The 15,840-nt window shown below is 47.0% G+C and overlaps 1 protein-coding gene across 3 annotated transcripts in view; it reads left to right on the top strand.

The window, feature by feature from the left end:
- The window catches only part of LOC126203825 (fatty acid-binding protein-like), a 160,615-nt gene that overhangs the window by 5,558 nt on the left and 139,217 nt on the right, over window positions 1-15,840 (top strand). Inside the window, exon 3 of one of the 3 annotated variants that reach the window (XM_049938194.1) lies at window positions 1,787-1,932. The exons of the other annotated variants lie outside the window; for them this stretch is intronic. Within the exon in view, the coding sequence (XP_049794151.1) occupies window positions 1,787-1,837 (51 nt within the window). The 3' untranslated portion in view covers window positions 1,838-1,932. Of the gene's footprint in view, window positions 1-1,786; window positions 1,933-15,840 lie in introns of those variants that run through there. 3 annotated transcript variants of the gene reach the window in all.

Raw genomic sequence — 15,840 nt, forward strand, 5'->3', positions numbered from 1 at the left:
GCTATAAGCGGACGATCTGGGCGTGTGTCCGCCAGAAAAAGGAAATTTGTAAAGATGGATGTCATGAATTGATAGATATATATATGATGACTTTTGAGCACTATTAAGGTAAATACATTGTTTGTTCTCTATCAAAATCTTTCATTTGCTAACTATGCCTATCCATAGTTAGTGCCTTCAGTAGTTAGAATCTTTTATTTAGCTGGCAGTATTGCCGCTCGTTGTATTGCAGTAGTTCGAGTAACGAAGATTTTTGTGAGGTAAATGATTCATGAACGGTATAGGTTATTGTTAGACAGGGCCATTCTTTTGTAGGGATTATTGAAAGTCATATCGCGTTGTGCTAAAAAATATTGTGTGTCAGTTTAGTGATGATCAGAAAAAGTACGTTCAGTTTTACTCAGCTGTCTTTGTATCAAATAACGTAGAAGTCTACTAGCACAGCCATTCATAATTTTTCAGAGTGGACGTTTCATATGTCTTTCATAATTTTTCTAAGGGGACGTTACACTGATTAGTGACATATGTCACTGCTAACTTCAAAGTCACGTTTAACAACTTTGTGACAACTATTAGAAATATCGCCGTGGTGAATAGACTCTTCTGCCATTCACTAGTCGCGTTGGTGATCCTTTCATTTACGTACATTACAAATCTCGTGCTCGTGGAAATCATTCAGTGGGTGAGATTATGCAGCATAAGAATAACAGTCGTATCAAAGTCCAGTGTTCTTACTAGGGTGAGAAACCAATAATAATCTCTAAGATGTTGTTGCCAGACACGCATCTTCTGGAGTAGATCCGTGTAACACTTTTACAAATCAGCACATTGCTCTCCTGCATGAGTATCATGGTTTCTGTAGAGACTCGTCCGCCACTTCGTTGAATTGTAGTAACGCAGATACGTTGCAGTGTTGGCAGCTCTGTACGACTGCGCGTTGTACTCGAGACCAGATGTTCAAAATGGCTCTGAGCACTATGGGACTCAACTGCTGAGGTCATTAGTCCCCTAGAACTTAGAACTAGTTAAACCTAACTAACCTAAGGACATCACAAACATCCATGCCCGAGGCAGGATTCGAACCTGCGACCGTAGCGGTCTTGCGGTTCCAGGCTGCAGCGCCTTTAACCGCACGGCCACTTCGGCCGGCGAGACCAGATGTCGTCCAACACTTACATACATTGTTCTCTCGCATCTTGCTGGTGAGGTTGATTTTCTAACGTTCTAGCTTACTTCCACTAAAATCTTCTATATAATTCTGACACAAGACATAACTTACATTTCCTTGAAGAGTAATGACTCGTCTGTTGTCTTGATTATTGTATTGTTTCATTTGTTATTCTCAGTGTGTTTCCACGTGTTGTATGACAACCACATTATAATCACTGTTTGCACACATACAGATGGCAGGATTGTGAATTGATATTGGGTTTGTAAATGACTACTACATGAGAATCGTGTTTCTGTCGATTCTATATATTCTAGTTTATCATAACCTACCACTGACCATCACGCATTTCAGCGACAATACACTAGGAACATAACAAGTGCTTGAATTAAATATTTTTGTAAAGGAAATTAATCAGAAAATTTTACAATTAAGACTTTAAGGGAACATGACGGTACAATTATTTTAAAACAATACTTTCTAATTTGATCTATTCGTTCCTCATCTAATATGATCTTTTCGTTCTTCATCTTAGAAACAACCTGTGACTTTGTCTACATACAGAAACGTATCTCACATCTGCGTTGCTTTACTATTAAGTTTATTTTCTTGTTGCAGACCCAGACAATCGGTGACGTCATTGCGAAGAGCACTTACAAGGCTGTCTAAAGATCACCCAGCGTCCGTTTTCACTGAATACAGCTATATATATAGTGTATCGTCTTCACTACGTGTTGAATAAAATATACGTCATTATTCTACAGTCTGTGTGTCAAACCAAGCTTTCTCTTTATTGGAAACAGTATCTAATGAATGTGTTGAACTTACAAGCCTTTGAACAACTGTTACAAACTGAAGCTGAGTGTAAGATCATGTTTCGGATCCGGACAATTCGGTCGTGAGTTGCTGGTTGCACTATCCCATCATGCCTCAGAGTCACTACTTCCTCTCCACGCGTATTCAGTTTCCCATCTAGCATTTTCTGCCCACTAGAAACACTACATACGTATTCTCTCCACTGTCACTTACATACAACCTCCGTGTTCATTATACTGTTAACAAACTGTTGTCTCTCCTAAACTGGCGTTTTCTTATGAATTCAGTAACAGTTATTCTAAAGCTATTCAAATACACTAGTTTGCTATACAAGGTGTTTCCGTAAGAGCGTGCTCAAAATTTAACAGGACACAGAGGATGCTCCACTGAACAATTTGAGGTAGGGAACCTGGGGTTGGAGAAGCCAGCTTTAGGACACAATAGGAATAAAATCACCTTGCTGTGCACCTTGTTATTTAGATTAGTTACAGTTAACTGTAAATACCTGGATTATAAAAATATTCAGTAGCCGACATGTACATTAAAATAAGGTGCTAACTTTCGTTAGGCACACAGTAGTGCATGATGCTTTTAAATATGTATAGAAATATCTTGTACCAAGTACTGGATAACATGCCTAAAGCTCTAAGTGAAGCAACAACTGTCTATCAAATGAAAGGAAATGTTCAGTACTCTGAATTAATTTAATTGTACTGAAATCTGAAATCACAGTCATGTTAAATTTTCGCACACTCCTCGAACCTGGGGTACTATCAGTTATGTTAACCGACTCATGCTGTATTGCAACTAGTTATGTGCATAAATCGAAAGTACGTCTATCATAGCCAATAGTTTTGTATTCTACTGTTGTCACCAACGACGCACGACAAATCCTAATTTAGTAATATCTTCACTTCATGCCTTTACTCGGTATTGTCCATAAGCTAGCAAGTACACAGAATACTTTGTTCTATAACTTAGCCTTTACTTTACGTTTACACGTAACAGCTCAAACCAATACACAAAGCCCAGATTCGACTTCCGCACGCTGTGCTGTTATGATGCTACAACACTGATAAGCCAAAACGTTGTGACCGCTGTATTGATTCCAGAACGTGAGGTTCAACAGCCGTGAAGTATTTTATAAAATGCATTTTAACCATCAACTGTTTATTTTTCCCATTAGTCATCAATCGGTATCGATTATTAACCGTCAACCGGGATGTAGGGTACAACAGATTACTTAAAAGCATCCCGTATTCATTTGAAGCTGAACAGTATCGAAATTATCCAGTGAAATTGTACAAACACCTGACAAAATTTGTCTTAGAATACTGACGGTCATATCCCATGTCAAGTACACAGACATCCTGCGATATCCCCGACGGCTACATCATCTTTCAGTAGTATAATTGTCCGTGTCTCGGAGTCAGAATCGTTCTACAATGGTTTGAGGACCGTTATTGTGAATTCACGTTGATGTCTCGTCGACAAAATTCACCTAATGTGAATCCTTTGAACCCATCTGGGTCGCTAACGGGCGCTATCAACGGTTTCACAAATCCGTGGCCCGTTATTTACGCGAATTACGTAACCTGTGCCTAGGCATCTAATGCCACATAGCTCCACAGACCTGCCAACAAACTGTCGTATCCCAGATATGCAGAATCAGTGAAGTATTTCGTTCTAAAGACGAACAAACAAACTATTCAGCAGGTGATGGTAATGTTTTGGTTCGTCAATGTATATACTATGAGGTATTATAAAAGTATATATACTGGTAGTTTTATAGCCAAAAGAAATTTCATGATCAATTAAAATTTATTTAAATAGCAATGAGCAAACAACTAGTCATATGTCAGCGTACGTCACATAACAAGCGTTATTAACAGTACATGTATTACATATATTTAATAAAGGACCATTCCTACCATGTTACATAGCAATTCTACTTTCGCTCTAAATTTTTTTAAAAGAGAAGCAGCTAATACTCCAGTGCGTAAAAGAGATTAAAATTAACTACAGAAATGAAACGCCAGCCTGATAAGTAGAATACAGCCATCACCTGGCTTACTTATTCCAGCGCTTCCTCGTATAATAACAGAAACAAATTAACAGAATCAGCCTCGCGCCAATTAACTTTCTTTCAGTGAATACAAACGGTTAGTCTCCACAGTTTTCTCTTTTCACTTGTCTCCATGTTCCCACGACAACTGAATGTTGCACCAACTGTGATATTAATGTTCTCTGATTACGGAAAAAACGTTGACAACTATCCAGCAAAAGTGAGTTGGTCTAAAATGCGGTGCTAAACACAAATATGGAACAATGATTTTTATGTCACTATTTTGGTAATTAATCTCTCTAAAAAAAAAGGTTTTGCACCACTTGCAGACCTGCGAATGTGTGGGCAAAGATCCATCGCGAGCAGCGAAAAACGGGCAAGCCTTTTGAAGCTAAGAAATTACTTAACTGACATAAAAAAACAAAACAAAGAAAAAATAGAAATATACGTATTCTGTATGAAATTTTACACCTTTACCCGTCAGATTGCGATCCACTGCTTGGTTGGGTTGGGTTGTTTGGGGGAAAGAGACCAGACAGCGACGTCATCGGTCTCATCGGACGGGGAAGGAAGTCGGCCGTGCCCTTTCAAAGGAACCATCTCGGCATTTTCCTGGAGCGATTCAGGGAAATCACGGAAAAACCTAAATCAGTATGGCCGGTCGCAGGATTGAACCGTCGTCCTCCCGAATGCGAGTCCAGTGTCTAACCACTGCGCCACTTCGCTCGGTACTCCACTGCTGTGCAACAATCAGTAGGCCTACCGCGTTGTTCCAACCCGTGGATTGTAATATCCTTGGATCATTCTTCGCGTTATGTTCACAACATGGTCTCGGCGCAGTTGATTAGTTCTGTCCCACACTATGGAGTCTTCGAGAAGTCATCCAGAATTTGGCTACGATTCTTGCGATGATACATTGAGAGTTTCAACTGGTATAACTCATGCTCAGTCGGATTCATTTCAGCAAGTATTCGAAGCATGTAATTCGACTGATCCCTGACTTAGGAAGAACATATTCAAGAAGCATGCAAAGTATGCTCATGTATTATCGTCTTGGAAGACGAAACCCTCCTCGAGATTTTGACTGTAGGGCTGCTTATCTTATTCTCCTTCCCATTCTCTTGCCGTAACCTATGGAATCGGCATTTTACTATACGGTTTTGACAACATTAGTGACAATTGCTGTTTTTCCTGAAGGCTGCACTGCCTCCGAGACCGAATCTGTGAGCCCCCACTGTCTGCGTCTAGTGTAAATTTCACGCTCAGATGTGGGAAAGTATGTTAAACTTTTGTGTAACGTGTATCTGAGACGGAAGGTGGGTACAAGCCCTGCATTCACCTAACCAGCTAAAAAGTATTCATCCGGCCTGGCTAATCAGCCCTCGTCGTCGATCCATTAGGCAAATTCGGTCTGAAGTCAGGCTCGCCACCCAAAATCCCAGAAGCGACGTACTAACGTACACAGCTATCTGGGCGAATCCGCTGGTTAGTAGGTATTTTCCTGATAATCTACACCCTTCAGATTGTGATATTCACGAGAGGTGTCCTACATCCGTACACGATACCGGCCCAAAACATGACTGACCCATCTTCATGCTGAAATCGTAGATGTTATGGGTAGGTCTTGCGCCTATCCAGCCAGCAACCCAACCTACTTCATAGTTACGCAGTCAGTCTGCTTTGTTGAAGAAGATTTTCGAGGACTGCGCGGTCACCTGACAGCGACCAAAACGCTTGCAAAGGTCGCTGGCGTTACGGACCTCTTACGCCAGCCACGTGAGAGGAATACATTGAAGCGCCAAAGAAACGGGTGTAGGCAATATTCAAATTCAGATATATGTAAATAGGCTGTATACGGCGCTGCGGTCGGCAAAGACTATATAACAAGTGTCTGGCGCAGATGTCAGATCGGTTACTATCTGCAGCTCGTAGTCTAGTGGCTAGCATTGCTGTCTCTGGATCACGGGGTCCCGGCTTCGATTCCCGGCCAAGTTGGGGATTTCCTCTGCCTGGGAACTGTATGTTTGTCTTATCCTCATCACTTCATCATCATTCGCGAAAGTGGCTTGATTGGACTGTGTGGAGATTGGGACTTAGTACAGGTACTGATGACCACGTAGTTCAGCGCCCCACAAACCAAACATAATCATCAAATCGGTTACTGCTGCTACAATGGCAGGTTATCAAGATTTATGTGACTTTGAACGCGGTGTTGTAGTCGGTGCATGAGCGAAGGGACATAGCATCTCCGAGGTAGGGATGAAGTCGGGATGTCCCGTACGGCCATTTCACGAGTGTACCGTGAATATGAGGAATCTGATAAAACATTAAATCTCCGACATCGCTGTGGCCGGAAAAAGATCGTGCAAGAACGGAACCATCGACGACTGAGGAGAACAATTCAACGTGACAGAAGTACAACACATCCGCAAATCGCTACAGATTTCAATGCTGGGCCATCAACAAGTGTCAGCGTGCGAGCCATTGAACGGAACATCACCGACATGAGCATTCCGAACCGAAGACCCTCTCGTGTACCCTTGATGACTGCACGACACAAAGCTTTACGTCTCACCTGGGCCTATCAACACTGACATTGGACTGTTGATGACTGAAACATGTTGCCTGGTCAGACGAGTCTCGTTTCAGATTGTATCGAGCAGATGGACGTGTACGGTTATGGAGACAACCATGGATCCATGCACCCTGCATGTCAGCAGTGGATGGTTCAAGCTGGTGGAGGCCCTGTAATGGTGTGGAGCGTGTGCAGTTGGAGTGATAAATGAGACCCTCGATACGTCTAGGTACGACTCTGACAGGTGATACATGCGTAAGCATCCTTTCTGATCACCTGCATCCATTCACGTCCACTGTGCATTCCGACGGACTTGGGAATTTCCAACAGGACAATGCGACACTCCCGACTTCCGGAATTGCTACGGAGTGGCTCCAGGAAGACTCTTCCGAGTTTAAATACTTCCACTGGTAACCAAACTCCACAGACTTCAACATTATTGAGTATATCTGGGATGCCTTGCAACGTGCTGTTCAGAAGAGATCTCCATCCCCTCGTGCCCTCCCGGATTTATGGACAGCACTGCGGGATTCATGGTATCAGTTCCCTCCAGCACTACTTCAGACATTAGTCGAGTCAATGCCACGTCGTGTTGCGGCACGTCTGCGTGCTCACGGGGCCCCTACAAGATATTAGGCAGGTGTACCAATTTCTTTGGCTCTCCACTGTAAGACAACGTATCCTGGCACTGAGGGCTGTACTTAGGGCGGCACACGGGCCCTACCAACCAAATTTCCGCCCAGCGAGCTTCCAGGGCCAGGCGGCGAATGCTTATGCATTATGTCTCACTACAGAAGACACTGCTCCGATAGGAAGACTGAGTCTTGACTACGTAATATTTCTGTGACTACCTGTAGTTCGGCCTCGCTGGACGTAGAACATTGTTCTTTAAAACTTAAACTCTAACTGTCCTCTGCCGGATTATGCTGTCAGATTTAGAATTTGTATCGGACGTCCCCCAGGGGCTCAGCATTCATTTGCTGAGTACGGGCTTGGCGACCCTGGGGTCTTGAGCTGGGGACTGGTCAGCGCCGCCAGTCTCCTGTCACCGTAACCCCCCGGACATGCTTCAGCGACCACCACATGGCGCGGCGGTGGAATGTTGTGTGCTGCGGGGAATGGTAATCTTGGGTTGACCGCCTGGATTGCGAGTAAGGTAAACCTCTATAAAAACCCCTCAATGTTACGGAGTGCTGCGCGCCTATAAGATGCATGGCTGTTGGGGTGGAACAGTCGCAAGCGGCACCTGAAGCACCTCAGTTGTATAAGGCTTACTCAGGCACGCGTGTCTCTGTCTGAACGGACCTTTAGTTCCCTAGCTGCTCGTGGGACCACAATGACCCTTCGACCTCTACATTTCCCCCTACCAGTGGATTGGGTGGGCCACTGGTAGGAAAACACACCCCATCGAAAAAGCGACTTCGTGCTGCGAGTCTTCCAGCACCTGGTGTTACGAGAGATTTATCAGACTGTCGTAAAAGAGCACACGCTGATAACCAGAATGTGTTTTTGATTGTCAAACGGATGGAAGGTAGCTTTGAGAGGGTTTCTCCCTTTTACATCCACAAGGGTCTCGAGGGAATTGCAGGAACACTGAAATCTGTGAAGCGACTGCGCAATGGGACTCTGTTTGTTGAAACTTCTAGTTCCCATCAAGCCACTGCTCTGCGGAAAGCAACCTGTCTCGGAGAGTACGCTATCAAGACCGAGATCCACTCCACTTTGAACTATAGTAAGGGTGTTGTGACATGTAGGAACTTGGTAGATGTCCCCAAGGACGAGTTGAAATCTGAGTGGGCTGTCGAAAGTATTGTCGACGTGCAGCATATTATGAAACGAGTCGATGGGGACCTAGTCAAATCCGACTCGTTTATTCTCACGATCAATTGCCCGAGACTCCCTGAGCATGTTAAAGCCGGTTTCTTACGTTTGCCAGTAGGGCAAAATCGCCTTACAAGATCTCTGGCCAGTACGGGCTCTCCTCCAAAGCACAGAGGCAGGGTGAAAATTCAGCCACCCTGATCACTGGCTCCCATATTACAGTGGAACCTGAATGGGTTCAGGACGCATGTGGCCGAATTACAACTCTTTGTACGAGAGCGCCCCTTGTGCTTATGTCTCCAAGAGACACATTTTCGGGCCACTGATGCTCCTTCTTTACGGGGCTATACCGTGTATCAAATGCGCTGTTTTAATGCGCTGTTTTAAATGTCAGTGCTTTGGGCATACTACGTTGGGGTGCAATGGGATAGCCACTTGTGGTCAATGTGGTCAGCCTGCCCATGAAGGAGCCGATTGTACGTCGCCTGTGAAGTGCGTGAATTGCTCTGGGAGTCACCCTGTCTGGAGCCGGGTCTGCCCAATCTATCTCGAGGAACGGAAGATACAGGAGATCAAAACATCTAAGCACATCCCCTATGGTGAGGCCAAGAAGCCCTTTAAGGCCATGCAGCCTCCGCCTCCTGTGTTTACAACATCTTTCGCTTCCGCTCTGCAGAAACCGGTACAGTTGGCCACTGTTGCTACACAAACGGAGGTTGCTAGTGTCAGCACTAATAGCAGCGTTTGCCAGTGCACTTGTGCTGCTGCGGTTGTTTTGCAACCAGCAGATCTCCCCACAACATCGGTCAAGGCTGTGGTTGCTGACATTGGGGTACTTCCTGCCCCTCCCCATATGGCGCCTTCTGCCCAGGCGAGTAAAGCTCCAACTGTTGACAAGGTTCTGCATTCTAAGCCCCCCATGACAAGGACGCCGAAGGTGAAGGTTTTGCCACCTGAGGAGACTAGTCATGGTCAGTCCGATGACGATGCCATCGTACTGTCTGACATCTCCCTTGGGTCGCCATCGGAGCTGATGGACATTGATGTCGACTGGGGGCGATATTCTCGCCCCAGGAATAAATCTCCGGCCAGTACGGGCTCTCCTCCAAAGCACAGAGGCAGGGTGAAAATTCAGCTACCCTGATCACTGGCTCCCATATTACAGTGGAACCTGAATGGGTTCAGGATGCATGTGGCCGAATTACAACTCCTTGTACGAGAGCGCCCCTTGTTCTTATGTCTCCAAGAGACACATTTTCGGGCCACTGATGCTCCTTCTTTACGGGGCTATACCGTGTATCAAAACGATGATCTGATGGGAAAGGGCAAAGGGTGGTGTTGCGGTTTTTGTCCGTGACACGCACCACTCATCTGAGCTCCCTCTCGTTACGGTCTTGCAAGCAGTTGCAGTTGACCTTCTTGTGGGGTGGAGGCTCACAATCTGTTTCGTTTACTTACCGCCTCAGGATGCAATAGACTCTGAGGCTCTCACAGACCTTATTAGCCAACGCCCCCACCCATTTCTCCTTCTGGGGGACTTCAACGCTCATAATGTCTTACAGGGCTCTACGACTACTTGCCCCAGGGGTCGCATTCTGGAAAGCCTCATGGCGTCTCAACAACTGTGCATCCTCCTCTGGTGCTCCCACTCATTTCTGTACTGCTTCTGGGTCGTCGTCAGCTATTGACGTTTCCATTTGCTCTCCACCGCTCGTGGATTCTGCTCTGTGGAAGGTTGCCGCTGACCTCCATTCTAGTGACCACTTCCCCCTTTGGATTCGCCTCCTGGATGAGGATGTGGCATTACCAGTGCCGCCCAGGTGGCACCTCTACAGAGTTGACTGGACACTTTTCAGCCATCTGGCTGTTTTGGAACACCGTGCCAGCATGGGTCGACCATGTTACAGCCGTGATCTCCCATGCTGCTGAATTGTCGATACCACGGTCCTCAGGTCATCCCAAGAGGCGTCCTGTCCCTTGGTGGACCACTGAGTGCCGCTCAGCCATCCGAGCCCGCCGTGCAGCTCTGCGCCGCTTCAAGTGCCGTCCCTCAGCTGACAATCTTGCAGGCTTTCGGGTGGCAAGGGCCAAGGCGCGGCGAGTGATTAAAGAGAGCAAACGACGGTCATAGTAATCGTTCTTTAACTCCATCTCCCGCTCCACTAGTTCTACGAAAGTATGGGAAGCCATCAGCCGGATTTCTGGGAAACGCGGCCAACTACCTGTCATGGCATTGCTGCATCAGGGATGTCTCCTCACGGCGCCGAGAGACATTGCCCAGACACAGGCCATGCATTTTGCGGAATCTGCAGCCACTATTAACTGTGATCTAGATTTCTACCGCTACCGCACTGGCATCGAGAGGGATCACTTGGACTTCCGGTCTACAAATTCTGAACCCTACAACTGCCCCTTCATAATGTGGGAACTGGATTTGGCGCTGTCTGTGGCTCATGATACTGCGCCAGGTGATGATCAAATCCTGTACAGCATGCTGCAGCACTTGTTGCTGCCATCTAAGGAAGTTCACCTGAATTGTTTTAATATGATATGGTCATCCGGCACGTTTCCTGACTCGTGGAAGGAGGCGATTTTGATTCCCCTCCTCAAACCGGGGAGGGACCGAATGCATCCCAGTAGTTAGCGGAGTATTGCTTTGACGAGCAGTGTCGGGAAGACATTGGAACGCATGGTCAACCGTCACCTGGTTTGGCTGCTCGAGACCAGACAGCTCCTTAGCCACTCTCAGTGTGGCTTTCAGAGATGTCATTCAACTATAGACAACTTGACCCTGCTTGAGGCGGCCATCCAGCAGGCCTTCCTACGTAACCAGCATTGTCTAGGTGTATTCTTTGACATTAATAAGGCGTATGACACTACTTGGCGCCGCCTTATCCTCAATCAACTCCATCAGTGGGGCTTTCGTGGCCATCTCCGCATCTTCATTCGGTCCTTTCTTTCCCGCCGCCTCTTTCGATATCGGGTTGGTAATGTGTTATCTCATTCGCACGTGCAGGAGAATGGTGTTCCTCAGGGAAGCGTTTTAAGTGTCACCCTCTTTGCTCTCTCTCCACTATCCGGAGTCCTGCCCAGTGCTCCTTGTTTGTGGACAATTTTGCTGTTTTCTGTTCTTCCTCCAGTCTTGTCACTGCTAGTCAGCAGCTGCAGCTTACGATAAAGTGATTGGAGGCATGGACTGCGAAGACGGGTTTTACCTTTTCTGCAGACAAGTGTGTGTGTGTTCATTGTAATCGTTCTCGATGTGCTTTTACCTCCCCTGAATTGCGTCTGCGGGACACCATTCTTCCTTTTAGAGAGACTGGGAGATTCCTGGGCCTCACTTTTGATTCCAAGTTGTCGTGATTGCCCACCTTAAAGACCTCAAGGTGTGGGCCCTGAAGTCACTGAATATTTTGAAGTGTCTGAGCCATTGGTCCTGGGGAGCAGAACGGGCGCGTCTGGTGAAATTTTATAGGGCTTTCGTCCGGTCGCGTCTTGACTAAGGATGCACCGTGTATGGGTCAGCGAGGCCTTCATATCTAAAGATTCTTGACGCAGTACATGATGAGGGTATCAGGCTGGCCACTGGTGCATTCCGTACCAGTCCCATCCCCAGCCTGTGTGCTGAGGCAGGGGAACCACCGCTCGCCATCCGGCGGAAACTCCTCATGGTGCGACGGGCGTGTCAATTCCTTGCCTGTCCAACCTCCCCCGTGTACCCAACCATTGCCCGACCGCCTATGGAACGTCTCTTTTCCAGTCGTCCCAGGGCAACGAGACCATTTGGGATTCGTGCCAAGCATTTGCTTGTGTCCCTTGGTGTGGAGCGTGTGGCACCCCAACTCCAGGGTTTTACCCACCTGCCTCCCTGGTTGCTCCAGATGCCCAGTATCCTTTTAGACTTGTCAGAGTACCGGAGGAGCTGCACTCCTGAGTTTGTTTTTACCTCCTTATTTTACGATATTTTAAACCATCATCCCGACCATGTACCAGTATTTACGGATGGCTCTAAACAGGGGGACTCTGTTGGTTGTGCTGTCGTCAAGTTATGGCTTCCTGCGGCGTTTACCATCTTTGATGCCAAATTGTTTGCGATCTTGCGGGCATTGGAGCAGATGAGATGTGTTCCCAGTCTTAAGTTTTCATCTGTTCTGACTCCCTGAGTGCCCTTCAGACCATGCAACACTTGTACCCAGCGGATACGGTCGTGCAGAACGTCCATGATGCCGTACTCTGCCTGCAATGGCAGGGGAAGGAGGCTTCTTTCTGCTGGGTACTGGGGCACATGGGTTATTGGGGAAACGAACTGGCGTATGTGGCTGCCAAAGATGCATGTTCCCTCCCTCACGTTGTTGAATGTGCCGTCCCCCTCCATGCTGTTACTTCCCTTTTGCGTTTTCGTATTATGCATCTATGGGAAGAGGAGTGGCTGGCAGTTGGTGAAAATAAGCTGTCTGGTCAAGGCCACCACGAGGCCATGGCGTACATCCAACCAGTCATGCAGGCGGGGTGAGGTTCTTCTCACTCGCCTCCGCATCGGGCACTGTCCCTTAACGCATGGTTTTTTACTCCGGCGGGAGGACCGCCCAATCTGCAGGGCTTGTGGCGTGCAGATTACTGTTCACCACATTTTGCTTGACTGTCCTTTATTCTCTGACCAGAGGGCGGTGGTTTCCTTGCCACCGGATTTGCCCTGTATTTTGCAACACGACGCAACGACTGTGGTTAAGGTCTTACGGTTTTGTGTCCTGTCCAATTTGGTGCCTCGAATTTTAGGGAGAGGATTTTAATGTGCTGCAGGGTGACTGGCTCACCCAGGTTTTAGGTAAGAGGTCCGCCAGTCACGATTACCTACTTGTTTCACTTCGATTTGTGTTCTCTTTTCCTTGTGTTTCCTTTCCTTTTTTAGTGCGTTTCTTTTCCTCTTGTTTCACCTCTGTATGTGAGGATTTGGAACTGCGTCAGGCCTGTGTCTTTTAGCCGTTCTCCTTGTTCACTGTCCATCTTCGTGCCTTCACCGCATGTGTTCCTGTTTCTATGCGTTTGGGCGCTGATGACCACGCTGTTTAGCACCCGAAAACCTCAAACCACACACACTCCCCATTTGCATTCGGTCTTTCCTGTCTCAGCGGTTTTCTCGGACCCGAGTTGGTGCCTCGCTCTGTGATCGATTTGAGCTCTCTGATCGTTTTAAGTGATAGCTTCTTTGCCATAGCCATCAACAGTATTACATCTACGGTAAGGAGTCCTGTACAGTACTCCTTATTTGTGGACGATTTTTCTGTTTTCTGTTCCTCCTCCAGTATTGCAATAGCGAGCCATCAGTCGCAACTTCCAGTGTGGCAGTTATAGGAGTGGGCTGCAAAGACTCGTTTTCAGTCGTCTGCTGATGAGTGTGTGTGTTCATTTTAATCTTTTTGTCGTCCTTTTAATTTGCTTGTATTGAAGATGGGGTACACCATCCTACGTCTTAGAGACACAGTGCGGTTTCTGGCCCTTATTTTTGACTCCAGATTTTCATGGTTGCCACACCTGCGAGACTTGAAAGGCGTGGCAGTCTTCCCTAGGGGGTTCTCGATGGGACTCTGCCGCCTTCGCATCGGCCACACTTGGCTGACGCATGGCTATCTTCTCAGGCTTGAGGCCCCATCATGTTGTCGCGGCGGTTTCCGTTTGACAGTGGTCCACGTTTTGGTGGACTGTCCACATCTAGCCGCTATAGGACGGAGTTTTAATCTTCCTGACTCCCTTCCTTCGATTTTAGGAGACGATGCCACCACGGCTAACTTGGTTTTTCGTTTTCTATGTGACGCCGGTTTTTGTTCTTCGGTTTAAGTTTTAGTTCCTGTTCTTTGTGTCCCTGTGCTTTCTATCCTAGTACTTTTAGGTTAGAGATTTTAATGTGTTGCGGAGTGGCTGGCTCATCCGTTTTTATCCCCATGATCAGCCAGCCCAGGACATCTGCTCTACTGTTTTAAGCTCTTCTGCTTGTTTCTTGCATGTCTGTGCTTCTCTTGTCTTCTTTTGTCCCTAGTTGTTCAGCTTTGTGTTTTTTTGTTCATCTAGAACTCCTGTGGTGTGTACTGTTTGTTAAGTCCCTTAAAAATCAAACCAACCAACCAGAACCCTGAAGGCATTGAACAGCAAGTGCCTTAGCCACAGATTGGGGGTAGCGGACAGGGCCCATCTCCTTCAATTTTATTAGGCTTTTGTGTGTTCATGGCTGGACTACGGGTGCACAGTGTATGGGTCAGCGAGGTCCTCTTATTTGCGGATCATTGACACAGTCCACCATGAGGGGATTTGGCTGGCCAAAGGTGCTTATTGGACCAGTCCTATACCTAGGCTCTGTACTGATGCCGGGGAACCGCCACATACCATCCAGCGCCAGCTCCTCATGGTAAGCCAAACATGTCAGTTCCAAACAGCTCCAACTTCACCTGCACCCCATACTGTTGTTCGTCCACATCTGGAGCACCTTTTTTCCAACTGTCCACAATCCACGATGCCATTTCGGAACCGCATGCACTGTGTGCTGGGGTCACTTGGTGTGGCAACACTCCGATCCCAAATCCAGGGTTTTAACCATCTACCAACCTGTTTACTGGAGTGGCGCAGTGTGATTTAAGATTCGGTGTGGTACAGGAGAGATAGCACTCCTGCTTCCGTTTTTAATGTAACATTTTCTGCCAGTTAATCGTAGCACCATGACTATGTATCTGTTTTTACAGATGGGTCGAAACAGGAGGATTCTGTTGGTTGCTCTGTCGTCTTCCCGGATCATACCCTCAAGGTCAGACGGCCTCCTGAATTTACCATCTTTGACACAGAATTATGTGCAATCTTGCGAGCACTGGAGCAGATGAAACATTCTCCCAGTGTTAGATTTCTCGTCTGTCCAGATTCCTTGAGCGCTCTTTACTCTCTCCAGAGTTTGTACCCCGCAGATAAAGTAACCCATACTATCCAGGATACACTCCTCCAACTACAGCGACTGGGGAAGGAGGTGTACCAGGGCACATGGGACTTCTGGGGAATGAAAGTTCTGATCGAGCAGCCAAGGAGGTGTGTCGTGAGCGTTAGGTCTTTCCGTGTGCTATCCCCCTGCATGCCCTCACCTCGCTGTTTGAGTATAAAGTCCTGTGTCATGTGGCTAGAAGTGACTCATAACAAGCTCCGTGTCTTCAAGTCCACAACTCGGCCGTGGCGTACTTCCTTCCAGCCACGTCGACAAGACGAGTTCTTCCTTACTCGTCTTCGCATCGGCCACAGCTGTATGACGCATGGATTTTTACTCCGGCGAGAGGACCCTCTGATGTGTGGCGTCCAGATCACATATCATTGTGCACCACATTTTATTGGACTGCATGTCATTTGCTGACCAGAAGACTGCAG

Source organism: Schistocerca nitens, chromosome 9, assembly GCF_023898315.1.
Source record: "Schistocerca nitens isolate TAMUIC-IGC-003100 chromosome 9, iqSchNite1.1, whole genome shotgun sequence".
Taxonomy (NCBI): Eukaryota; Metazoa; Arthropoda; class Insecta; order Orthoptera; family Acrididae; genus Schistocerca; species Schistocerca nitens.